At 42.0% G+C, this 14589-nt stretch overlaps 1 protein-coding gene across 1 annotated transcript in view; it reads right to left on the reverse strand.

Moving 5' to 3' along the window:
• Positions 1–14360, reverse strand: part of LOC121003302 (ephrin type-B receptor 5-like) — a 69715-nt gene extending 55355 nt beyond the window's left edge. The window contains exons 1-2 of the mRNA XM_040435031.1: positions 14298–14360; positions 13497–14205 (exon numbers count right to left, since the gene is read on the reverse strand). Coding sequence (XP_040290965.1) covers positions 13497–14205; positions 14298–14360 — 772 coding nt within the window. The remainder of the gene's footprint in view (positions 1–13496; positions 14206–14297) is intronic.
• Positions 14361–14589: the final 229 nt, after the last annotated feature.

Here is a 14589-nt window from a genome sequence, read left to right on the forward strand (position 1 = left end):
CATGTTCAAGAAATGATTCGAAATTTGAAATGATTCGAGCTTTGTGACATGGTGCATTATCCTGCTGGAAGTAGCCATCAGAGGATGGATACATGTTCTCATTCTGTTTACGCCAAATTCGGACTCTACCATTTGAATGTCTCAACAGAAATCAACACTCATCAGACCAGGCAACATTTTTCCAGTCTTCAACAGTCCAATTTTGGTGAGCTCGTTCAAATTGTAGCCTCTTTTTCTTATTTGTAGTGGAGATGAGTGGTACCTGGTGGGGTCTTCTGCTGTTGTAGCCCATCCGCCTCAAGGTTGTGCATGTTGTGGCTTCACAAATGCTTTGCTGCAGACCTCGGTTGTAACGAGTGGTTATTTCAGTCAACGTTGCTCTTCTATCAGCTTGAATCAGTCGGCCCATTCTCCTCTGACCTCTAGCATCCACAAGGCATTTTTGCCCACAGGACTGCCGCATACTGGATGTTTTTCCCTTTTCACACCATTCTTTGTAAACCCTAGAAATGGTTGTGCGTGAAAATCCCAGTAACTGAGCAGATTGTGAAATACTCAGACCGGCCCGTCTGGCACCAACAACCATGCCACTCTCAAAATTGCTTAAATCACCTTTCTTTCCCATTCTGACATTCAGTTTGGAGTTCAGGAGATTGTCTTGACCAGGACCACACCCCTAAATGCATTGAAGCAACTCCCATGTGATTGGTTGACTAGATAATTGCATTAATGACAAATAGAACAGGTGTTCCTAATAATTCTTTAGGTGAGTGTATATATAGTCCATAAAAATGAACAGCACTCCAATGTATCATAAAAAAATAAGATCTCCTTTAATCACCCGTGCGGTGCAACGTTTCGGCTCAATGCTAGAGCCTTTTTTGGCTTGAAAAAGGCTCTAGCATTGAACCGAAATGTTACACCGCACGGGTGATTAAAGGAGTTCTTATTTTTTTATGATACATTGGAGTGCTGTTCAATTTCTGGACTATAATTGGGGTAAGAAGCCTATTCCCTCAGGAACGTGCACCCAGACTTGCTTATTGGCCTGTGCCGCCATTTTTCATTGTTATCTATATATATATATACAGTACAGACCAAAAGTTTGGACACACCTTCTAATTCAAAGAGTTTTCTTTATTTTCATGAATATGAAAATTGTAGATTCACACTGAAGGCATCAAAACTATGAATTAACACATGTGGAATTATATACATAACAAACAAGTGTGAAACAACTGAAAATATGTCATATTCTAGGTTCCTCAAAGTAGCCACCTTTTGCTTTGATTACTGCTTTGCACACTCTTGGCATTCTCTTGATGAGCTTCAAGAGGTGGTCCCCTGAAATGGTTTTCACTTCATAGGTGTGCCCTGTCAGGTTTAATAAGTGGGATTTCTTACCTTATAAATGGGGTTGGGACCATCAGTTGCGTTGAGGAGAAGTCAGGTGGATACACATCTGATAGTCCTACTGAATAGACTATTAGAATTTGTATTATGGCAAGAAAAAAGCATCAGGTCAGTCAGAAATGAAGGTCAGTCAGTCAGCCGAAAAATTGGGAAAACTTTGAAAGTAAGGGCTATTTGACCATGAAGGAGAGTGATGGGGTGCTGCGCCAGATGACCTGGCCTCAACAGTCACCGGACCTGAACCCAATCGAGATGGTTTGGGGTGAGCTGGACCGCAGAGTGAAGGCAAAAGGGCCAACAAGTGCTAAGCATCTCTGGGAACTCCTTCAAGACTGTTGGAAGACCATTTCAGGTGACTACCTCTTGAAGCTCATCAAGAGAATGCCAAGAGTGTGCAAAGCAGTAATCAAAGCAAAAGGTGGCTACTTTGAAGAACCTAGAATATGACATATTTTCAGTTGTTCCACACTTGTTTGTTATGTATATAATTCCACATGTGTTAATTCATAGTTTTGATGCCTTCATAGTCATGAAAATAAAGAAAACTCTTTGAATGAGAAGGTGTGTCCAAACTTTTGGTTTGTACTGTATATATATATATATATATATATATTTTTTTTTTTATTATTGTTATTATTATTTTTTTTTTTTTTGGTTGGGGGCCCGTTCTTTTAAAAAGTTATTGAAAAAATGGAGGTCTCTTGTCAGCAGCATCTCTTGTCTAGCTATTTCACCACATAAAAAAAAAGAGCAGAAATGATCAGAAGTGCTGCATTCCAGGAAATTTCTATGAATCCAAGGATAACTCACTTAGGCACTTACTGTATTTTTCGCTCTATGAGACACACTTTTTTCCCCAAAAAGTGAAAGGAAAATGGCAGTAAATCTTATAAAGTGAATACTAATGAGCACTTAACATAGTAACATAGTAACATAGTTTATAAGGCCGAAAAAAGACATCCAGTTCAGCCTGTTATCCCGCAAGTTGATCAAAAGGATGGAAAAAAAAAATCTGTGAGGTAGAAGCCAATTTCCCCCACTTAAGGGGAAAAAAATTCCTTCCCAACTCCAATCAGGCATCAGAATAACTCCCTGGATCAACGACCCCTCTCTAGTAGATATAACCTGTAATATTATTACACTCCAGAAATACATCCAGGCCCCTCTTGAATTTCTTTATTGTACTCACCATCACCACCTCCTCAGGCAGAGAGCTCCATAGTCTCACTGCTCTTACCGTAAAGAATCCTCTTCTATGTTTGTGTACATACCTTCTTTCCTCCAGATGCAGAGGATGTCCCCTCGTCACAGTCCTGGGGATAAATAGATGATGGGAGAGATCTCTGTACTGTCACCTGATATATTTATACATAGTTATTAGATCTCCCCTCAGTCATCTTTTTTCTAAAGTGAATAACCCTAATTTTGATAATCTTTCAGGGTCCTGTAGTTCCCTCAGTCCCGTAATTACTTTAATTGTCCTCCTCTGAACCCTCTCCCGCTCTGCTATGTCTGCCTTGTTCACAGGAGCCCAGAACTGTACACAGTACTCCATGTGTGGTCTGACCAGTGATTTGTAAGGTGGCAGGCCTATGTTCTTATCACAGGCATCTATGCCCATTATCTTATTGGCCTTGGCAGAAGCTGCCTGACACTGGTTTCTTCAGCTTAGTTTGCTGTTCACTAAAATTCCTAGATCCTTTTCCATGTCAGTGTTACCCAGTGTTTTACCATTTAGTATGTACGGGTGATTTGCATTATTCCTTCCCATGTGCATAACCTTACACTTGTCAGTGTTAAACCTCATCTGCCCCTTCTCTGCCCAAGTCTCCAATCTATCCAGATCCATTTGTTATGGAAGTCCACTGGAGGTGGTGAGCTAGCTCTGCTAGCACTGGTATTTCTACAGTATCAGGATGTAGTACACAAAAGCATGCACCATCACCTGATATTGAGCGATCTCAGGTCAGAGTGCAGCCCTACAGGAAGAACGTGCTGGATCTCCCGAGTGGTGGCGCTGTCCAAAGCAGGAGAGGTAATTTGTTTTATTTATTTTCTGTTTAAAGAAGTTTAAGGGTGTGAGGTCTGATGAGGAATAGGGGTCTTATCTGAGGTCTGATGAAGATTGGGGGTCTGATCTAAGGTCTGATGAAGATTGAGGTTCTGATCTAAGGTCTGATGAAGATTGGGGGCCTGATGAAGATTGGAGGTCTGATCTGAGGTTCTGATGAAGATTGAGGGTTTAATCTAATGTTTTAGGAAGATTGCCAGTCTGAATTGGGGGTATGATGAAGATTGGTGGTCTGATTTGAGGTCTGATGAAGATTGGGGGTCTGATAAAGATTGGGGTGTGTGATTTGAAGTCTAATGAAAAATATTTTTTTCTTATTTTCCTCCTCTAAGACCTTGGAGAGCCTTATGGTCAGTTGTGTCTTATAGAGCAAAAAATACAGTAAATTGCCAGCAGCTAAACCTTGGTTTTCACCCCGACACCTTCACAGTCCATTTTCCACTGTCTTCAGAAAGGACATACATTATATACATAGGAAAAGCCCACATAGCATCAATGGGAGCCCCTGGGAAGAGGGTGCCTATTCCAAACTGATCCTTCCCTCAATTTAATGAGTGGTTAAAACCTTCACTGAAATGTGGATTCAAAACTTAGGCATCACAGCTTTACCATGGAAATGGGATGCAGAACAAAAAATGAAGTATATTGTGGCAAAACACAAGAGAGGTGAACAATATGAAGACTTGTATTCCTTCATCTACCTAATGTTGCTCATGGATTGGGCAGAATCAAGACTGAGCCAGGATCAGCTGGAAAGAATGGATTTTGAAGAGGATTCTCGTACACCGGTATAGAGGTCAGACAGCTGCTACAAAAGTCAACAATTTTTTTATACCAACCCCGACTATCAGTAGAGTATAACCATTGAACTGTCAGAAACAACAGGCTGAAGATTGGCAGACGACCAAAGACATTCATGTTAAGTCTTAATGGTGTCATAGTAAGGGTAGAACTGAAGCGGCAATTTGAGATGGCAGAGGAGTTGCATGACAAAGGAGAGGTACCATCAATTTGCCATGGCAATGGGGTTCTTCTCAACAAGTGAAGAACACTGTGCATAAACATAGTTCTAGATGCTTCTTGGGGCTGTTACAAGTTATCCCCCCATGAAGATCACAAGAATGGGGAACCAGAATGAGAAACCCATACACCTCAGAGCTCTGAAATGAACAGACCAGCAGGTTGGCTACTGCTGCTCCATTCATCATTACGGTAGTTATAGAGACAGCTGAGTACAATGCTCAGCTATTTCCAGAAGCCCCATAGAGATGAAAGAAACATCAGTGTGCATGCCGATCCATTCATTTTCAAAAACTCTGAGGGGTATGGGTTCCCTATTCTTGTGATCAGTAGTGCTGAGACCCCCTCCGATCTAATAGTTCCTATACTGTGGTCAAGTAGCTGCCACAAAAGCCAACAATTTGGTAAACCTAGATTGACCCCCAATACAGTAATGAAACCATCAGGTGTGCCTTACTACACATTTAAATTTATCGTTCCATCTTATCATTCCATCCAAAAACACATCATATATCAGCCCCACCCTCCATGCTGTAACCAATATTTAGCCTGAACTGCTCAGTATAATATTACTGTTTTATTTCCGATCTATAATAATGAATGTTTAATGGAAAATTTAAAATTTTTGTAGGAGTAATAAGCCAACATTTTTTTGTAAAAGGGACCCCTATGAAACTAAACAACAACTTCAAGTCACAACAACTGTGGAAAGTGTCTGATTTTGTGCTCAAACATTACAAAATTAAAATTTAAGGAAGGGAATTTTCTGCAAAGTTGAACTCGACCTCACATGAGCCTTCAAGACTTTTAACAAATTAAAGATGCAGAGAATTAAATAAAAGTATTTGTCTCCTTACCCGCCGGCCTCCTCAGACCCCCTCCTCTGTTTTTCTTTATTGGGTGCATTTGTCATTAAAAATCAATTCTAGGTCACATGGAAAATTAAAAGTAGAAATTGTTGTAAATTTAAGAGAAGATGTATGTATTGAGGAGAATGGATTACACGCACAAGACGTGGGGAGGGGGATATGATGTTCAGAGGCTGAAGCACGAAACGGGAGGGAATAATTTGGAGATGTAAGGAATACATCGCCAGCGGCAGAGTACGCTGCTATCTTTTCATTCCGCCAGTGAATGTGTAAATATGTGTTTTACTGCACCCCCAGATTCACCAGAGACAGACGATCATCAGATAATTGAGAGCAAAATACTGAAAAAGAAATAACGAGGGAGAAAAGGGATGGAGAAACAGAAAAAAAGACTATACTGTATCATAAAAAATGTAAATAACAATGTATGAAGTAATTACAATAAAAGTCATATGTACGATCTCTATTTACAAACCTGACACTATCTCTCCGCCAGCACCTGTTTGTCCTGTCCAGACGGTTTGAGACTTTTTTTTAAGGTAATCACCCTGGGCAAAACAACAATTCAGTGATAATATGGGGCTGCTGGCTCTAATGAGCCCTGATAGGTAGAGGCAGAGATTTTGCTCCGAAAAAGGTGGCCCCACACGGGAACCTGTCCCTATAACACTGTACAGTGTAATTCTAAGCCTATTGATCTCACAAATATTTAAAAAATCTACATAGAAAGCCCTGCCTCAAAGCATCTCACCCAAAGAGTTCATCAGGGGACTATTGGGGGAGTGTAGACAGAACATGTCTTACAATCGTCCTCTAGCATATCGGGTACATACACAGGGTTTCATGCAGAACATGTGCAAAGCAGAAAATAAAGGAGGGTGGAGAGTTATCAAATTATGAGCACTCCTCCCAGCATCCGGAATAATGCAAAACTGTACAACGTGTGTTCTATCATCGATCTAGCCTTTTAAACCTTAGTGAAACACTTGAAATACTAGTGCAAACTCCATGTCAGGGCATCTCACATAGATTGTTCAGTTTAATTGAACCAGAATAGGTGATCACTACATCAAAACACATGGTAGTGCATAAAATTATCTGTGACTAACAATGTGAAATTAAGCGTCAGGTCTCAATGATCCATTTCTGTTTATTTCTTTCTCCATGTTTGGAATTTAATTTTTTGGGAAGGATTGCTAAATTTAAGTAAACCAGCATATATGTGATCAGAATAACAATACAAGGGGTAGTGCACACAATTATCTGTGAGTGATAATGAATTTAGGCCTAAATCCTTTTTACTTTACTTCAGTTTCCACATGGTTCCAATTAATTTTTTGGGGAATGTTGAATTTATTCAAATAAGCCTATATATGTGATGTCACAAGGGTGTCACGATTTTGTCATGCACGAGACCGCCTTAGCAGCAGAGAGCATGTGTTGTTTCCAGGTCGGCAGTGGCAGCAAATGCCATTCATGCTGCAGTTGATCCTCATCCCCCTCATCTGTATTTTTGAAGAGATGCTGACGCTCATGCAACAGGTGCCCAGTAGCTGTTAGGGACCACAATGAGAAACTCAGATGAGAGAGGAGGAGAAAGTGCTGCCACTGGAGGAGAAAGAGGAGTCCGATTTGGACCAGCAAGAGGATGATGATGACGACTGTGACATTGGTCACAACACCCAAAGTCTAAGTGGGTAGCGGAGTTGGAAGAAACTGGCTCCTCGGGCAGGCTGCCAGAATGGCAACCTGTAGACTCAGTTGCTTACACAGTGACAGGCAGATTGGTGATATCAAGCAATCTGATGTTTACCTGATAGCCATGCTTTTAGACAGTCACTATCAAAGCAAAATGGGAAACGCTTTCCTGCAGAAGATACAGAGACCAAATTACATTACACTGTGTATGCAGCTTTCCACAGCTTACAGCGAACAAAAAACAGCCATCAGCATGTCTGAATAGGAGGCTCCTCTCCATCCCCTGCAGAGTCACCTGCAGTGTCCCACTTATGTGTGTATAAGTGGTCCCTTTAAAATTCTGTATACGTATTTAATGTATTATATTTCCTAATATCAGGCTGGCATTGTCATTATATCTAGTCGCCCCTAGGTGGTGCTGGTGCCGCATATTATCTAGAACTTGTGGTGTGCTAATAAGGAAGTAGTAGGAGGGTGTTAAAGGAAGTGTGTAGAAAGGAAACAGAGAGGAGAAGCAAGTGTATGGAGGAGCAGAGCAGGCTCAGTCCAAGATGTAGCTGCCTTTCTTTCCTCTGGGCCCTGATCAAGCCTGGAGAGGACAGACCAAGTAGTCACAGCAGCCCAGCACAGACAAGTGAGTCTATGTACGAATATAGAGAAAGACCAGTGAAGATTAGAGCTAAGTCTAGCCAATGGAATTCACAAGCACCAGTGACTAAGGGGAACTTAAAGGTACCTGGACACAACTGGATGATTAGTGCGCAGAATTATCCTTTTTCACTCAATGCCTTCTGGGACATAATGAACCTGAATATTTCAGTAGAGCATCCTGCATAAAATAATGTAGCAGAGAGTTTGCCTGACACGAGGGAGAACGCCCTTTTTGGATTGCTTAATATAAAGTAAGGAAACCATTATATTCAGCACCTGAGTGCTAGAGATTGGACTTAAAGTTGAACTATCTAATGTAAAGTAACAGCATTAGGAAAACTCCTCAACTGACAATTGCCAGACCTGTTGTAAGGATTATAGCTAAACTAATTTCTGAATCCTCCTTGATGCAATATAAGTGCACTGTACTGATGAACTGTACCAACAGTCCTGAGACATTTGATTTAAGTAAATGTACAACTGTTTCTACTACAACTGACTCCTCATCCTTTCTGCTACCTTCAACATTTGCACCTTAAGGTGCCGGTGTCACGAACACAGGGGCCTAGCCACCAAAGCACCTTAAACACCTATACCATCAAGGGCACCTCAACTTCCATCTGGCTGGTGTTCCCTGCAATAAAGGGTGCCTCGGAGGATCTAGTGCTGTCCTTCCCTCCACTGTACTGCGTGAGTAAATGAACTACTATCCCCATCGGCCCACCGTAACTCATGTATTGCCCCTGCAGTCCGGCTTGCTGCACACTCACCTCCACAAGCAGCAGAAACCACAGCGGCAGCAGCCATTTCAGTCTCCTGAACACGATGGAACAGTTTTTCCATGTAACGTGCCAGGCTGAGGCCAGTCAGCAAGCTGACAGTTCTCGCCAATGCCCAAGTTCAGGCCTACTTACACTGTGGCCAATCTCTGGTGCATACCCTGTTCCCTGACCCCTTGGATTCCTGGGCAGGCAGGCAGACTGGGACAATGGCCCAAACTGGCACAGCACACTCTCTTTCTTGTCAGATCTGACAAGATCTCGTCTGATCTCAGAGAGGGTTTATAGTGCTGCAGGGGGCATGGTGACAACCCAAACAGACCAAGTTGTCCTCCAGCAGTGCAAAACATCATTTTTGTCAAAATGAACCAAGGCTTGGTTTAGGAGGATTTTCACCGGCTGGCCTTGCTGACGGTGCCAAATATTGACATACTGTAGTTGCTGTCTGCCTGCCTGACTCCATCATGCCACTGCTGTTGCCTGCCAACAATCATTTTTGCATGGCCTCTGCCTCCATTATGCCACCTACACCATAATGTCACTGCTGTGTCCTGCCAACCATCATTTTCTGTATGGCTGCTGCTGCCTTCATCATGCCGCTGCCTGACAACATGTACCATATGACTGCTGCTGCTTCCGCCACTGCCTCAGCTGCTGCTGCTCCTTGCTGCTAATTCACTTACTGTTACTTTAGTGCCCTGGAGCAGGGGCACTTTAAAGTCTGACATTTGTTGACATTTGCCTATTTCCCCTTGATGGGGCCTTACTTTAACTCACTTTAAAGGGTTAACTTGCAATGAGGCATACTGTTTAATACTGTGTAACTGCATTTCATATGTTTAATGTGATATATACCTTGTTCATTTGTAAAGCACAGTGGAAAGGGTTAATGGACAATGAGATGCAGGAGTTGGAACACTGTATTTGTTTGGGCTGAGCTTCTCCACTCCACCCCTCCACTAGAAGGTTCTAGTTCAGCTAGAAACTGTGTATAAGGAGGACAGTCAGAGCCCTTAGTGTTTTGCAGTTAGGGACCAGTGCTTAGAAGAGGAGACTCCTCCAAACTATTGAGTGACCAGAAGAAGACGCTGAGATGCTTTGGCCAGGGTACCAGCCTTCTGAAGCGAGAGAGGGTCAGCTAGTTCAGGCCTTTCCTGAACATCAATCCCTGCCAGGAAGGAGACCGGAGAAGCCACCACTATGCCTCGCCTGTGTTGTTTTACACCTGAATTCCTCCAGTAAAGAAGCACCCTGGTTATTGCAGACCCTGACTCTCTGGGTTTAAATACACTGTATGTTAGAGCCATCAAACATACAGTACATTTACCCATAGCTATGTTTGTCAGTGTCACTCGGATATCATTTAAGGCAGGTTCGCATTCGGTTATGGAATTCTGTTATAGGGTTCTGTTATAACAGAGTTAAAACGGAATAGAACAGAATTTTTTGGACAGAATGCAAAATGGAAGCCTTTAACTCCTTAAGGACACAGCCTTATTTCACCTTGAGGACCAGGCCATATTTTGCAAATCTGACCAGTGTCACTTTAAGTCGTGATAATTTTAAAACGCTTTGACTTATCCAGGCCATTCTGAGATAGTTTTTTCGTCATATATTGTACACTGGTAAAATGAAGTAAAAAAGATTCAGTTTTATTTATAAAAAAATACAAAATTTAGCAAATTGTTTTAAAAAATTGCAAATTTCCAAGTTTCATTTTCTCTACTTCTATAATACATAGTAATACCTCCAAAAATAGTTATTACTTTACATTCCCCATATGTCTACTTCATGTTTGGATCATTTTGGGAATGATATTTTATTTTTTGGGGATGTTACAAGGCTTAGAAGTTTAGAAGCAAATCTTGAAATCTTTCAGAAATTTTCAAAAACCCAATTTTTAGGGACCAGTTTAGGTCTGAAGTCACTTTGCGAGGCTTACATAATGGAAACCACCCAAATGACCCCATTCTAGAAACGACACCCCTCAAGGTATTTTGCGGGATGAGGTGACAGTTAGATTGGTACTATTTTGGTGGGCAAACGCCTTTTTGATCGATTGCTGTTGTACTTTTTGTGATGTAAGGTGACAATTTTTTATTTTATTTAGCACAGTTTTAATTTTTTGTGTTTTACGGTGTTCATCTGAGGGGTTAGGTCATGTGATATGTTTATAGATACGGTCGATACGGACGCGGCGATACCTAATATGTATTTTTTTTTCTCCTATTTTTTACCAATTTTTTTAACTTTATATGGGGAAAAAGACGTTTTGGTTTATTTTTACTTGAAACTTTACATTTTTTGGGGGGAAAACTTTATTTTTTTAACTTTTTTTCTCACTTAATTTTTTGTCCCACTTTGGGACTTGAACTTTTTGGGGTCTAATCCTTTACAATGCATTCCAATACTTCTGTATTGGAATGCATTGGCTGTATGAGTAATACTGTGCGTATTACTCATACAGCTTCCGGCCTGTGAGATCCAGGGGGCTGGATCTCACAGGCTCGTCACCTGAAGACAGCGCGATGCCTTCCTTAGACATTGCGCTGCCTTCCATGCCATCGGGTCCCCCCTACAGACACATGGGGACCCGATGGCACCGCCCGCCGCACCAGGTAAAAGCCGCAAACCGCAGGTCTGAATTGACCTGCGGTTTGCGGCGATCGCCGACATGGGGGGATCACGGGACCCCCCCCCCCCCCCGGGCATTTAGCCGAGGTGCCTGCTGCGCGGCGGTGATCAGAAATACACAGGGCGTACAGGTATGCTACACTAAGTACCAGGACATAAGGGAGTACCTGTACGCCCTGTGTCCTGAAGAGGTTAAGAGGGATTTGGTTTTGCTCCGTCCTAATACATGTCTGTGGGGACAATTAACATTTCTGTTTGGTTCCGTTATACATGACAGATAAAAATAGTCCTGAGACTGAACTTAGTTATGTTTCCCCTAAATATTAAAAAGAAAACTTCCCTCATTATATTTAGATTTGTATTGACTACTTTGTCTAACAGTAATGATCGGGCACATGGTCTTCTCTTGTGAAGAAAATATAGACTCCCTCATAATTTCACTTTAATCAGAATTTTCCAGCCAGTTCTCAATCTTCAATTGAAGTGAAACTGATTATATTAGTAGGGATTTAAGGGATTACATCGGTATAATCTGAGCTGCAACTTTCTATATGCAGACAATGGAGGAAAGAGCAGAACGTATGTATACTGTCTACTGAACGTACTATGAATCTGAAGCCTCCTTGATGACTAGATTTATGGTACAGAAGATCTCCAGGCTTCTCTTTCTTTTTATGACTTGTTTCTCGAGTCGATGATCGTCTGTTTCCTGATAATCTCCTTTCTCTCACTCTTGGTTTAGCCGCCTGATCTTCATAATTATTCTATTCAGGCTGTGAAGGAAATCAGTTTTCCATACACTGACCTCCTGGTGAGCATGTGGTGTGCTTGTGCTGTTCAAAATGTGAATTATCAGTTATTGTCGTATAAAGAATAAGGGACAATCAGCACAGCGACCCGACCTTTTCACGATACTGTGAGTGGATTGTGAACTAAAGTTCTTCACCTGCGAGGGGCCATTCCTGCTGCTGAAGAAGCTCCCTCGTGCTACCTGATTGACAGGGCCAAATATCTCGCCCGGCCCTGAAAATTTTTGTGGTAGCACAAGTGCAGAGGATCTGCTTCGACCTTTGGACCTAGTGCTACTTGGAGCAGCGGTGCAGACGTAAAATTGTCAGGGCCGGGCAAATCCGTTTGCTCATCTTATTTCCGACCCAGCACCAACAGATAATGCAGATGAAATGATGTCCCTTATTAGACCATCAGTAATGAGCGGCATGGGCAATATTCTAAATCAAAATATTTTGCTAATTTTTGGGTGAATATTCGTCATATATTCGCGAATTCGAGAATTCGTGATCTCCAGTCATTATTTTCATGATTGCGAAAATCAGCAATAGGAAAATTCACGATAAAAATTTGCGATTTGAAAATTTGCGCTTAACACTATAGACCATATTACAGTCCTGTACCAATTTAGAGCACTAATATGATATACAAAGAAAGCTATGGAGCCACATAGTACTTTCAGATCAAGCCGTACAGAGTGTTTTTTGTATTAAGGTTCATCAGATGACGTACTGCATTGCTTTAGGGGGAGGATACCACAGTAACGTGGTGTCACATTGTGCAATGGTAGCACATTTTATGGAATTGTAGGAACTCCCTTGTGCTGCCATAAGGCTTTGTGTATGCTCAACAATAGTTGTATTTAGTATAATCCTTGATGTGCCCTATGGTGGTTTTCAGATTGTAATTTCTAAACACCAGCCCAGGTCTATATCAATAATGGCAAGCCGTAAACTGACAACTATCAGAGAAACAATTATGTGGTGCCTATAGAGTGGTCACTGCCTTTCTTCCATAAAAGTCTTAAGGATGTAGGTACTGTATCTATTCTAGCCGTAGTTGAAAATAGTTTTACTATGATAAGTCATGGACCTGATTTGGGACCCATTTGAAGATCCTGCAAAGTGTCATTTAAGTTGAGTACATACAGGATGATGGGTTTGAGAAATATTCAATCGGAATGGCCAACAATTCACTTAAAAATATGTCATCATTTCCTGAAGTACCAACTGGAGTCTGTAACTAAAAAATCCACATAATCAGGGATGTACATTGGGATCTATGATAAAAATTTACTATGGCACTGTGTTGGCTTATGCCTTTACATGCCTCCCATTGGGGTTGAGTACCCAATCCGTGTTCAAACACCCAAATATGCATCCTTTTAGGTGAGAGGGTTCAGAAAAGGCATCCTTGGACTAGTTTCCTACTCTCGTATTTGCTAATGAAGGAGGACAGTTTCACTCTTTGGGCACTTTGACCATTACAACCTCTAACAGAAGCATGTTATGGACACGCATAGTGGAGTGTGGTGGGTCTGTTTAGCCACATGGTATGGTGCATGTATCTTACCCCAACATTCAGTTCCTTTTTCATTTTCTTCTCTTCCTGGGTTACAGGCACAGCTTCCACTTGACACCATCCACTCGCCCTCTCCCCCGCAATGTAGACTGAGCCTTGTGGTACCCAGAAGATGAGCGCCAATTACACAGTTACCTATGGCTTCTGCTAGCGATGCCCCTCCTTCTCCACTTGATGGGGTCTCAGGGAAGGATGCCAGGCTCCTGACAGTAGCCGGACACTTATTAAAATAAACTCTTACTCCAGCCAAAGATAGACAAGCCCCTGAATCCACAAAAGCCAAGTGAAATCCATTTCTATTTATTGGTCCAAAGTCTATAGTTCTCTCATCCATCCGAGGACCCTGCCCTCCTTTTCCAGGTTCTCGTGTGAAGCTTTTACCAGCTCCAATGGTATCAACTTTTATCCAAGACTCTTCTGACCATTCCCATTCCTCGGCTTCCATAGCACTATCCACTTGGCGATAAAACAGGGTAAATGTTTCTCTGCAAGCCAGGTGACGGCGAGATGGTGGTGGCCGCAGGCTGGCACAGTCTCGTACTGAAAAACGTAATTTGACATATACACGTCGAGCACCACGGCTTGTAATGTATCCTGTGCGCAGCCAGTTACTCTGGTTGGAGCGCTGAGCATACGAGTTGCAGACTTCATAGGTACGCAGTAGGCGTCGCTGGCCATCTAAAACACTGACTTCATCCCACTAGGGAAATAAAAAAAAGGGAGAAAAATAAAAATAGGAAAGCTGGGTGACAACAAATATATTCTCCAGTGAAACTCACTCGGGATACTCACCCCTCCGTCTGGGTGGGTTGACCAGCCAATCTCTGAGGTTTCTTGTGTTGTATCAAGTAGCATCTCTGTAATACAAGAAAATACAATAAAGCCTATAGGATTAAGCCATGGAAAACAGAAGCTCAACATACAACTGAATATGGGCCCTTACATTCTGATGTTGTACCTCTAAAGTCTTGCACTACACCTTGAACATCTGTGGCTGCTGCTCTACCACATGAGTTTCCTCCTCTACCTTTGTTGACTGATCCTTTACAATTTATGATTGAATCTCAACATCATGTGGTTGCTC

The sequence above is a fragment of the Bufo bufo genome, chromosome 6, assembly GCF_905171765.1.
Source record: "Bufo bufo chromosome 6, aBufBuf1.1, whole genome shotgun sequence".
NCBI lineage: Eukaryota > Metazoa > Chordata > Amphibia > Anura > Bufonidae > Bufo > Bufo bufo.